The 13,411-nt window shown below is 42.4% G+C and overlaps 1 protein-coding gene across 2 annotated transcripts in view; it reads right to left on the bottom strand.

Annotated features, from left to right (window-relative positions):
• Positions 1-13,411, bottom strand: part of LOC109920189 (EGF-like repeat and discoidin I-like domain-containing protein 3) — a 77,091-nt gene that overhangs the window by 31,209 nt on the left and 32,471 nt on the right. For both annotated transcript variants that reach the window (XM_048616111.1, XM_048616112.1), the window contains exons 2-3: positions 9,856-9,981; positions 3,213-3,338 (exon numbers count right to left, since the gene is read on the bottom strand). In XM_048616111.1, coding sequence (XP_048472068.1) covers positions 3,213-3,338; positions 9,856-9,981 — 252 coding nt within the window. The remainder of the gene's footprint in view (positions 1-3,212; positions 3,339-9,855; positions 9,982-13,411) is intronic.

Genomic DNA, 13,411 nt, shown 5'->3' with positions numbered 1-13,411 from the left:
CCTCTGATGCTGCTTGGCCTGCTGTGTTCATCCAGCTCTATACTTTGCTATCTAGGATTGATAGGCTGAATGGTCTACACCTGCTCCTATCAACTTATGATCTTCAGCTCAGTTCTTTCATGAAACAACACTCCAACAGCACTGCATCCATCAGTACATGCTTATGCCGGGAACAACACAGATCAGATATAAAGTTTCCTCTATACCTTTCTGCAAAGCACTGTAGGTCTGTAATGATCTAAGAAAGAAATATTTTGATGCTTCCCCTACATTTCCAAAACGATATGACTCAACCCCAAATTCGGACTGGCCTCTGCTGTGTAAGAGCAACATTTTCTCATTTCTTATACAAGCCATCCTTTAGCCTCACGGAGATTGCTGATGTAAGAGCAATTGAAGAAGTTGAGAGTTGTGGTCTCATACACATCAGCACCTCCTCTAGCCCCAAAAACTTAATTTAAAAATCAGACATTAACAAGTGACAGAGAAGTCTTTTCATCTCAAAAATCTGCATTGTATTTCAAGCTCGCTCCCTGAGGTCAAACCACAAATTCTTTTCCTACTTCACCCTCTGACCAAGATGGTTGTGTACAATACAATGCATATTAGCTGCAAGGGGTCACTTCCTAATGTCAAAGAAAGCTCTTTCTCAACCCCCTCAGGTTGCATTATACGTTATCAGCTGCCCATCAGCTAGAATTGATGAGATGAACACAGCAGGCCAAGCAGCTTCATAGGAGCAGAGAGGCTGACGTTTCGGGCCTAGACCCTTCATCAGAAAAGGGGGAGGGGAAGGGGGTTCCGAAATAAATAGGGAGAGAGTGGGAGGCGGATAGAAGAGGGATAGAGGAGAGGATAGGTGGAGAGAAAACAAACAGGTCGAAGAGGCGGGGATGGAGCCAGTAAAAGGTGAGTGTAGGTAGGGAGTCCTGTTTGTTTCCTCTCCACCTATCCTCTCCTCTATCCATCTTCTATCCGCCTCCCACTCTCTCCCTATTTATTTTGGAACCCCCTTCCCCTCCCCCTTTTCTGATGAAGGGTCTAGGCCCGAAACGTCAGCCTCTCTGCTCCTATGATGCTGCTTGGCCTGCTGTGTTCATCCAGCCCTGCACCTTGTTGTCTCGGATTCTCCAGCATCTGCAGTTCCTACTATCTCAGCTAGAATTGATGAGCTGGATTACTTCAGATCCTTCTAGTTGAGTTGGCTACACAGAGAGCCCTGACTGCAGTGACTAAATAAACATAACTTTTGTCATGAAAACTGAAAGCCCAGAGGTTGCACAGTGACTCTCTACACAAGACTGCACAAATGTCTCGGTTGTGGTTTAATTTGAAGCACACTCATCTCTGAATGGCGAAGACACTGTATTCAAATCTCACTTCAGTGACCTGGGTGAATTTTATCATGGCTTTGGGATCCAATGTCATCCACTCAGAGGGAACGAAAACTGGTACTTACCAGCAGTGGGACTCAAATCAGCAAATTTACCACAAGCAGACTCCTAACCAAGAAACTTCTTCGGCAGTGCAACACCAATGCGGAGTGGTCTCATTGCAGACCCAAGTAGCATACCAAGCCCACCACTGCTTCCATTCCCACCACACGTAGCCAGCAAATTTTAGCCCTTGCTCACAAACCTAATCCAACTCTCCAGTGCAGTACTGAGGGAGTGCTGCAATATTGGATGTATCAATGAGGTATCAATCCCCGCTCACCTGGCTATAGAAAATCCCACCACACCACTGGCTTCCATGCTTCCTGCACTGCAATATGGAATTCACTTCAAAATGTATTTCATTGGCTGTCAAATTTTCAGGGCATCTTGATGTTGTGAAAGACGCCATATAAAAATCAATTTCTGTTAAGACCTTGACACAGAAAATGCCTTTCCCATTGACAAGAGTGGCAGGAGTTGGATGATTTAATATATAAAGCAAGGTTTCACATGGTCCACTCCATCCCCATTGAAGTTCAAGTCATGTTGGGCTTGTGTTTGCCAACTCCAGTTACAGATCCAGTTATGGTGTTCTGCAATATTGGTCCCAACACAGTTTGGGTGAATGAACCACACATTAATAGTTATAAAGCATGTACGAATTGAACAATTAAATCAGCAACTTACATCTTTGACCATCTTAAAGATCCATTCCCTTCACTACCCACACACCACAGCAATAGTGGATTTACCAAAGCAAAATACAAGCCTATTTTAATAGCACTTCCTAAATCTCGACAGACAAAATGGGCCAAATAATCTCCTTCTGAGCTGATTTATTTGATAACTCTATAAATTTGTGGTTGAAATAAAACTAGGTATTGGCAATATACTTGTTCCAGCATTAGGCTCACCATGAGAAATTGTAATGTGATTGAAAATTTTAGAAATAGCGCTTGAGAAGAATCTCCCCTTTATATCTTTTTGAAACAAGTCAGTTGGCTGGTTCTTCACTAAAACTATTCTGGGATGAGATCCAAGCTCTAAGCGATAGTGGCTTCTCACTTTGGTGAATTACTTGCTGGTTAGCGACTGATATCATGGGGGCTGTCAGGAGACACATTAATCACTCTGACCTAGTCCCAGGGTCGACACTAACACACTCAGGCTTCAGTTGCAGGAATGGTCTTTCATACTTGCAGACATAATGGATAGTCTGTAGACCACTTAATTGACGCAACTAAATTTTTTAGTGTTGGATGCACAATTTATTTCCCTTTAGACCAAATGAGTCCCTTGCTCTAGAAGTCCTATAGGAATAATCAATAATAATACACAACATAAGAAATAATTTCAAGCTCATGAACAATTGCTAAAAAAAAGGCATGTTTTAGGCTTTTAACCCTAAAATTCAGTAACTATTCAGTAACTCAAATTCACTCCCAGCAAGGCTCTCAGTTAAGGGTAGACTCTTTTGAAAGTTCAGGATACTAATCTCTAAAGATGGTTCAAATTTCATCACAGACCATCAGATCAGAGCACAAGATGTTAAAACAAAAACTCAAACTCCAGGATTACACAACTGCCTCGCAAATAATATATTTGCCCTTTTGACGAGGAGATGAGGGACAGTCTATTCAATTCGGGGTCTGTTTTCTGACACTAGAGGTTGACTTTGTGGATCCCAAGGGCCATCGCACACTATACCAATAATTTAATATTCATGAATTCTTCACAGATAATAATTCCCAAAAACCTGTAAAACATTTTGCTTACTTGTTTGGCAATGAATGCCCTGGAAGCCAGTCGGACACTTGCAGACGTATTCACCAAAGACGTCTCCTCTACGTGACATCAACTCACATAGGCCACCATTCTGACAGGGGTTAGGGTGACAAGGTCCTGCAATGTAACAAAGGAATGGTGTATGAGAAAAGTTACCGCTTAAATTGGTCGCCTGGAGTTTAGCACTCTGTCAACCCGGCTGCAGGATGAAGTAAAATGTTCGAGACCACAAACACTTTGTTGTAGGATCAAGCCAATTGCTGGTTGACAATCTTGATGCTTCACTAGAAGCAGACTTCAGGTTTCTTCAACTCTATTGGAACCATCCAACCAGGATTCTAACTATTGATAAGTTGGGCAGGAATAGACAAGTGCCAAAATCTAACAGCCTGTTCTGATACTGTGGTAGCAACTGACAAGACAAAGGTCATTCAAACACCATCGTCCCACTTGCCTCTCCCTACACCCTCTTAAATTAGGCTTCTTAAAATAGTTACAGTATCCTCTTCTCTTTAGTGCTATTACAGATCCCACTCCCATCACCATGTTGGGTTAGGCATGTCCTAACAGCCCTGTTGAAAACCTTTGTTCATTTGGTCATGATCCTTCTTGGTTACTGTGTCACCAAACAAAATGTTTTCCAGATTTGCCTCGTCACAAGCCCCTCAACTGGACATGCGTTATGTTTAGCCTGTAACATCAGTTCTGGAATTCGCTCCTTAAACTTTTCCACTTCTCTAGTCTTTTCTCCCAATGAGATACTCCTCAAAACATAGTTGCTGCCCAGTTTTAGTCACCTGCCTAAAACCTCTAAGTTCTGATGGATAGCAGTCCTGTAAAATGCCTGGGAATGGTTCACTACACTGAAAATAGATACATAAATGGATATTCGGTGTTTCTACCAAGTTTCCAAACAACAGATGGAAGGTTTGTCAGAGCTGCTGTTCTTCAGAACTGCATTCCAAACTTAAATAGAAACAGAAATATAAAAAGAAGAAACCATTTTGATCAATTACTTTACGCAAAGCTCCATTCCATTTCAGTGATGTGTGCCAGTGGCAAAACACAAGTCTTGGCTGTGTGTGCATGTGCGTGCGTGCTCTAATATATTACTGCTGTGATCCTAGTTACAGGTTAGTAAGGCAAGGCTGGATTTGACATGAACAGCTCAGAGGAATCTCCCAGCCAACAGATTTGCTCCCTCAATTCTTTGATGGCTCTACACATAACCCAGTGACTTGTCCAAACCAGGAAGGTCATTCGCTCCTCCCCAGGTCTGTGTAAAGGTAACAAACCAGAGCTGGATGGTGATAGGGATTGGCGATAGTGATGGTTTTAACCCACATGGGCACTCTGAACTGAGGGTTAAAATAACAACCAGATGGTACACACAATGGTATCACATCCCTGGTAATGTTAACTTCAGGCTATTAGAGTCAAAGAGCTGTATAGCACGGAAACAGACCCTTCAGTCCAACTCATCTGTGCCAACCAGATATTCTGAATTAATCTAGTCCCATTTGCCAGCATTTGGCCCATATCCCTCTAAACCTTCCTATGCATGTACCCATCCAGATGCCTTTTAAATGTGTAATTGTACCCACCTCCACCACTTCCTCTGGCAGCTCATTCCATGCACACACCACCCTCTGCATGAAAAAGTTGCTCCTTAGGTCCCTTTTATATCTCTTCCCCTCTCACCTTAAATCAATGCCCTCTAGTTTTGAACTCCCCTACCTGGGGAAAAGACTTTGGCTATTTACCCTATCCGTGCCCCTCATGATTTTATAAATCTCTACAAGGTCACCCCTCAGCCTTCTGCACTCCAGGGAAAATAGCCCCAGCCTATTCAGCCTATTGCTCAAACCCTCCAACTCCGGCAACATCCCTGTAAATCTTTCCTTACCCTTTCAAGTTTAACATCTTACCAATAGCAGGGAGGCCAGAATTGAACAGTGTTCCAAAAGTGGCCTAACCAATATCCTGTACAACATGACATTCCAACTCCTATACTCAATGCATTGACCAATAAAAGCAAGTGTAGCAAATGATTTCTTCACTACCCTGTCTAGCTGTGACTTCAAGACCCTACAGAAGATAGCACTAATCCTCCCATGGGGTAGGCGATGGCCTTGTGGTATTATCACTGGACTGTTAATCCAGAGACCCAGATAGTGTTCTGGGGACCCGGGTTCGAATCCCACCATGGCAGATGGTGGAATTTGAATTCAATAAATATCTGGAGTTAAGAGTCTAATGATGACCATGAATCCATTGTCAATTGTCAGGAAAAATCCATCTGGTTCAGTAATGCCCTTTAGGGAAAAAACTGTCACCCTTAGCTGGCCTGGCCTACATGTGACTCCAGACCCACAGCAATGTGGTTGACTCTTAACTGCCCGCTGGGCAATTAGGGATGAGCAATAAATGCAGCCTAGCTAGCAATGCCTTCATCCCGTGAATGAATACAGGAAAAAAAAAAATCAATGAAGCAGGGCTTCATAAATATCAAGTGTTGAATCTCTTTATAATAAAAATGCAAGATTCACACACAAGTCTCTGGTTTTAAACTCGCTTGGTCAGATTTCTGTGAGACTGGGATTATCCATCTTGTTCTAAAACAGAAAGCTTGTATTTCCATTGACCGAGGTTATCAATCTGTGATCTCCCACCCTGCAATCAGTTTAACCAAACCCCCTAACCCAATCTCACATCCTCCCCACTCCCAGTTCTGCGTGGCTTCCTTTTTGGGAGCATTTGCCTCAACTCTCTGACACAGAGTCCTGCCACCCACCCTCCAGTCATGCCAGTACTCCTGCCAATTTTGTCCAGGGGTCAGAGATGAACTAAGTTAAAATGGCTCAGGCCTTCATAGCAAGGAACCTGTGGTGATTTCCTTCATGGGGCTTGCCTGTCCTAAAAGCAGCACTTTAGACCAGTTAGGAGGGGTGATAATTGATCACCATCAACCGAGAAACGGGTCTATGGACAATGAATAGAAATACAATTGGCCTCAACTGATGTGTATAGAGTAGAAGGGTCACACCTAAAGGATGCTCTTAAAGACTATACAGCAGGTCAGGGAAGGAAGAACAAAACAGTATAATTTGAGGATCACAAGACAAAGACATTCCTTTCTTAGCGACCATATAACAGTAACATATTTCCAGAACAGGTATGGTCTCTCAAAACAAAGTAGCAACTTAGAGACAAGCAGACAAGGATTTGCCAGGGTGCAAGCATCTGCCAGTGATAGCAAGTGATTGTCATGTTAACAATGCAGGTTCAAGGCTAGAGACTCTCAGGCTGCAGTATGCCCAGCTCTTTGCTTCATCATGGAAAGCACTGTACTCACATAATGCAGGCAAAAAAAAGGAACAGAAAGCTCATTTCCAACCAGTCAGCCCCAGAGCTGAAACATTTCCCTGGGATGCATTTCACTCACAGTGTTGAAGGGCAAGGAGGCAGGAATCAGAGCCACTTTGTGAAGCGTGCCTAGCAATCGCCTGTATCGCCACGCTGGCAGCTAGCATTCAAACACAGGTCAGAGAATAGGAAGGGAGTGCAGCAGCCTAAGCGGTCGGTGCACACACACGCACAAAGCAGCAACTACAAAAATCGCCAAACATATCATTGAGACAGACTAAAAGAAAAGAGAAGAGAGGTCTGGCATCGTCTACGAGAGTTTGAGAATGGCTTTGTACCCCGCACAAGACTCTTGAAGATCTGTGACCTGAAGCATGGTCAAGCTTTGAATTTCTGTCCAACAGCATCATTTCTGTTGTCAGAAATCCCAGGCAGCTTACCTGAGGCTTTGGTGTATCTAGTGACATCGTTATACCTTATGTCTTCCAGCGTGTACCCCGTACGTTTCTCTGCACCACTTCCTGTTTTGATTGCATCAATAAATTTTATTAAAATGCATAAGGATACACTAGGAAGGAGGGAAAAGAAACATGGTTGCACAATTACTTCATGGACCACCGGAAGTGATGTGAAGGAACTTCCTGGGTACAGCTATGTTCAAAAGTAAAAAGCAATGACTTTGTTGAAGTGCTCAAGCTCAGAGCACTCCTTTGTGATTGAATCCTCAATGTAGTTCCTCAGACTCCTAATGTTTTTCTCAAAGACAGAAGGGGAAAAATAAAAAGAAAAGGTGGGAACTACTAAGCTAATATCAAAGAAAATGCTGACTAAAATTATTACAAGTTCATCTTGGTGACTGGTTCAACACTTTCTGGAAATAGAAAAAAAATGGAGCAAAATTGGGCACAACATCATGGGCCGGAGGCCCTGTACTGTGCTGTACTGTTCTATGTTCTGTGTTCTTTTAAGTAGACCATTTGGCCCATCAAGTCTGCTGCATCATTTAACATAATCATGGCTGATCCTCTATCTCAATGCCACACTCCTGCCCTCTCCCCAAACACCTTTAGCTCTAGAAATTTCTTTCTTTCTTAAATATGTTCAGTGACATCTCCTCCACTGCCTCTTATTACAGAGAATTCCACAGGTTCACCAAGTCAGTGCCTATTCCTGCCATAATTGTACATTGCCTAAGGGTGAAACGTTGTTTCTCCCTCCTACTGTTGAACATTGCCAGCTTACATCTCCTTATCTCAGGCCAAAATGGTCTACCACGTATCCTGAGACAATGACCCTTTGACTTGGAACCCCATGCCAAGGGAGACATGACTCCTGCATCTAGCCTGTCCAGCCCTGTCAGAATTAGATTCATTTCAATGAGATTGGACTGAGCATTTCACTTATATGGTTTGTTCTCCCTTCCTAAAGATGCGGACAGTCACAGGGATACATGGCAATGGATCCATATGACTCTATGTAAGAAGATCAGGGTGTTCTAGTAGTGTACTGATCAACATTGCTCTCTCACCTAACACAACATGAGCAACAGAGATTCACTGGCCACTTACAATCCAAGAGATTTGCTGAGTGACAATCAGCCAAATAGCACTTCAACCTTCTTAATGTTTTTATTGTGATGTAATTTGAGATGTCTTGGGCACGGGAAAAGATGTGTTATTTCTTCCTTTCACAGATCATAGCGTTTAACAGCACAAGAAGGAGGTCACATAACTACCCTTACTCAGTTCCAGATTGTCCTAATTAATGATAGCCCCAAGTTCTGCCGATCCAAACATTGAATTAACAACTTCAAGAGTATAACTGAAATGAGGATGGCACTTAGTTATATAAACAAAATAGACTCCTTTGACATAAAAATCAGAATATAAGTGTTTATATACTTGTGCAAAATTCTTGCCTCAAGCCACAAGAAAGTACTAATAAGAACCGTTTCTAGGACACAGTTTAACCCAACCATCCAGAATCAAAGACTTATTATCTCCCATCGCATCATCTAACCAATTCCTGTATAAAGTGCAAAACATTTAGCTTTCCTGTCCTCATCTGTCACACTGAAACTGTGTTTTCTGCCATTACATAAGCCACGCCTATTTCAGCACACATTAATAGACTTGCAGAGCAGATTCATCATGGACCTAACTCAGATGTTATATAATAAAATGATTCCATTTCTAAACTCCTCTCATTAGAGCGGATTCTCAGTTGCTCCTCAAAAAGTGTCCACCAATATTTTATTTTGGAGAAGAACCTAAGAGGAGTCCTAGCACTAGGGCGAAGGGATGTTCTTTCTGGAATCTTGGCCAACATTTATCTCTCAAACCAAAAACTACAAGGAGATTATCTAGTCATTATCATGATGCTGGTTGGGGGAAGCTTGCTGTGCATAAATGGATTGTGGCATTTCAACAGTGACTATACTTTGATAGTACTTTGTTAGCTGCAAAAGATCTTGATACCTCCTGAAGTCATAAAAGATGCTATAGAAATGTATCTATTTTATTTTTAATGACTTTTCTCTTGCATTTTAACCTTGGCTGAAAAGGACATCGCTGGAAGGTTTAGGTGTAACCTGACAACATTCAACAGTGGGAGGGAGAAATAATGTTTTACTGACAGGCAATGCACAATTGTGACAAGGATAGCCTTTGAACCCGGAATCACATTTGTTTCAGTGCCATGACGAGCGTGCAGTAACATAAATGTTCCACAGCGATGATACCTCAACAAGTATTTAATTAACTTGACAGTGCTTTGGGACATCCAGAGATTGTGAAAGGCACCATATAGATGCAAGTCTTTCTGTCTTCCTGATCTGAATAGCAACACAGCAGCAGTTTATATAATGAACATTTAAGAGAACTGACAGATGGTTTTACTATCGGAGATCCTTAATGAACAGCTGCATGTGTAGCCTCACTACTCAATGAGATATTGATGGCAGTTGAATGTGTTCTTTCTCTAGTACATTCCACTCAAGGAGAAGCCATTGGGAATGGGGCCAAGTTTGGCACAATGGGCATCATCTTCTGTTGCTACATTTGTCATTCATTTGTAGTCAATTAGTTCTTGAATTTCAGTTCAATTTTGCTTGCTTTCCTTCTGTGTAAAGCTGTAGAACCATAAAATTGTTAAACCAACAAAGTGGAAAAGGATAGATAACAATCATGCAGACACATGAGGCAAGAGAATAAACAGCTCAAACCTTAGCATCAGTCATGCTAGTCAAGGTCCTCCTTGGGGTTCTTACCTTGCTCTACCTCACTGCAGTCTTTCCCGGTAAATCCGTCCACACAGATGCAGTAGTAGGGATCTGTAGAGACACCAGCCAGGCACGTACCTCCATTTTTGCAAAGGTCAGGCTGACAGGAATGATCTGCAGAGCAATGAAAATCATTAATGTCTCTGAAACGTGCGGACCCAACCTCAGCATTTATACGGCTGTCTTTAAGTGTCTTGGTCACTCAGCCTGCCAGAATCTGTGGATTGAGAAAGTCCCCTTTCCATGCAAATTATTGCTGTGCCTCTGGAGAATTAGTGGAGAAGTATGGATGCATACCACACAGTGGAGAAATCACAAATTGTGCGAAAACAGCGATTGCCTGAAGGGAATGTTAACCCCAGCAGATCCCTTTGGTAACAAGTGAGCAAAATTACTACCTTTCCCCTCAGGTGTTTAGGGCATAATTCTGAACTGCTGAGGGTGCTCCATTACTCCCAATCCTCAGGCCTATCCTCCTACTTTCAACGTCAGAAGTCACACAACATCAGGTTATAGTCCAACAGACTTATTTGAAATCACAAGCTTTTGGAGCATGGACCCTTCGTCAAGTGAAGTGAGAGAGAAGCACACACAGAATTTATGGGCAGAGAGGTCAAGGGCAGAGAAATCAAAAGACCATACAAATGGTGTGGGTAGAGTGTCAAATAATAAGTTCTGCAGGTGATCAAAAGTGTTAGACGGTGTGAGTGAAATGTCAACAACTGAACAACAAGCAACGGGATGACGTATAAACTAACTAAATAAGGCAGAGAGATAATTACAAAAAATTAAAAATAAGGTGGTGCTAGAGACAAACCAAATGACTGGAATGGCATGATCAGTATAAGAGTCACATACCGAGGGTCTAACCAAAGTAATAAATAATCCAAAACTATACAAACAAATTAAGGTAGAGAGATCGTAACTATTTTTCGAGGTGATGGTGTCAAAACAGGACAGTAAGGAAGATTTTACAGATACAGAACAGTATGATGGGGTCACATGTAGCACAACATGACCCAAGGTCGTGGTTGAGGCCTTCTTCATGGGTGTGGAACTTGGCTATCTGTCTCTGCTCAGCGATTCTGTGTTGTTATGTATCTTGAAGGCCACCTTGAAGATCAGAGGTGGAATGTCCTTGACCATTGAAGTGTTCCCCCACTGCGAGGGAAAATTCCTGTCTGGCGATTGTTGTGCGGTGTCCATTCATCCGTTGTCAAAGCGCCTGCATAGTTTCGCCAATATACCATGCCTTAGGGCATGCTTGCCTGCAGCGGATGAGATAGACAACATTGGCCGAGTTACACGAGTATCTGCCATGTATGTGGTGGGTGGTGTTCCCATGTGTGATGTTAGTGTCCATGTCATTGATCTGACATGTCTTGCAGAGGTTACCATGGCAGCGTTGTGTGATGTTGTGGTTGATGTTATCCTGAAGACTGGGTAGTTTGTTGCAAACGATGGTCTGTTTAAGGTTTGGCCGTTATTTGAAGGTGAGAAGTGGAGACGTAGGATTGATTTTGGTGAGATGCTCGTCATCATTGATAATGTGTTGAAGGCTGCGAACAACATGGTGCAGTGGTGTCTATCACATACACTGCAGGGAAGGATGTATTGGTGAGACCATGCAGATGCTACAGCAACAGACGAATGGACACCATGTAACAAATTGCCAGACAGGAATGTTCCCTCCAAGTCAGGGAATACTTCAGCGATCAAGGACATTCTGCTTCCAACCGTGATCTTGGGTTCATGTCACACTACTTGTGACCCCACCACACTATTCTGTATCTGTAAAATCTTCCTTACTGTCCTGTTTTGACAGCATCACCTTGATAAATTGTTATCATCTCTCTACTTTAATTAGTTTGCACAGTTTTGGATTACTTATTACTTTGGTTAGATCCTCAGCATGTGACTCTTATATTGAAGATGTTATTCCAGTCATTTGGTTTGTCTCCAGCGCCAACTTATTTTTAATTTTTTGTAATTGTCTCTCTGCCTCATTTAATAGGATCATAGGTCATCCCTTCGCTTGTTATTCAGCTGTTGACACTTGACTCACACTGTTTAACACCTTTGATCATCTGCAGAGACTTATTATTCGACACTCCACTCACACCATTTGTATGATCTTTTGATCTCTCTGCCTTTGATCTCTCTGCCCATAAATTCTGTGTGTGCTTCTCTCTCACTTCACCTGATGAAGGGGCTACACTCCGAAAGCTTGTGATTTCAAATAAACCTGTTGGACTATAACCTGATCTCATGTGACTTCTGACTTTGTCTACTCCAGCCCAAGAGCGGCACCTCCAGATCATACTTTCTTCAAGTTTAGTGGTCCCCAAGGAGAGAACAAGGATAAGGGGACTCACAGGCATTCACATTCCTATGACCTGGCCCTGATGCTTTTGACATCAATGATCTTGTTTTGGATGAGTAAAAGCTTCAGCCATTGGTGAGTGAGGGTCACACTGTAGCGTCACCAAAGTCTTGCTCCAGTTTGCAGCCCTTCCACTTCATTCCCAGAGTTATGGTGGCAGGGAGCCAGAAAGGCCAAAGACATTTGGTTCAATAACACAGTTAATCTTTGTTCAAAGCCAGTTCTTTCTTCTAATGATAGCAAGAAAGTGCATAAAGCAACTTAAGACTCTAATTACAGAAATGCCTTGTTTTTTTGGAAGTTGAATGAATGTAAAAGATATAAAGACAGGAATGTTATCGCACGCAATACACAATGCACTATTTTATGACCGTGTCCCTTTAAGAAACAAAGACAGTTGTTGTTAAATAAACAGAGGTTTAGGTCATTTAGAGTTTAATTGCTGTTTGGCTAGATGGCTTTCTAGATAGGAAAAGACTGTACCAGTACTTGTAATTTTCAGCCTGTAACTCTGAAGCAGCTAGCATTAATGTCTGATCTTTCTCTTTAAGAAAGTTTTGCCCTGTAACCAAACGTGACAGCTGGAACTTATAATCCATAAGATGATGCGGAGTGTGCTATCTCAACCAGTGAAAATGGCATGCTATGTATGTACAGAAATTTTTCTGTGGACACACATCCAGCTGTCTGGTGTAACTCCAGCAGACAAGGAAGGAAGGAAAAGCAGTCACAAAAGCATTCCATCAATTACCTCTCAACCTATCACAATTTTTGGGATTTGCCATTAAAAATAATGGCAGAAAAAACCCCTACTCCCACCTAAATATAGGCAGCATTTCCATAAGGAGAATGTAATGGACTAACCGAAAGAACTTCTCGATGAGTTTGTCTGGTCACAATGAGCCAAATGGCCTTCCCTTATCCTACAATTTTATGTTTATAATGGGATTTAAATGATGGAACTAGAGATAAGGAGGTGGTGGTGGTGGCAGCACAGTGATATTGTTACTGGATGAATAATCCAGTGACCCAGGCTAATATTCAGGGAAAGTAGGAACTGCCAATGCTGGAGAATCTGAGATAACAAGGTGCAGAGCTGGATGAACACAGCAGGCCAAGCAGCATCAGAGGAGCAAGAAAGCTGACGTCTCGGGTCGAGAC

This window comes from Rhincodon typus, chromosome 33 (assembly GCF_021869965.1).
Source record: "Rhincodon typus isolate 14 chromosome 33, sRhiTyp1.1, whole genome shotgun sequence".
Taxonomy (NCBI): Eukaryota; Metazoa; Chordata; class Chondrichthyes; order Orectolobiformes; family Rhincodontidae; genus Rhincodon; species Rhincodon typus.
Note: the sequence above shows the minus strand (reverse complement) of the source record. Positions and strands in the feature narration are given on the sequence as shown.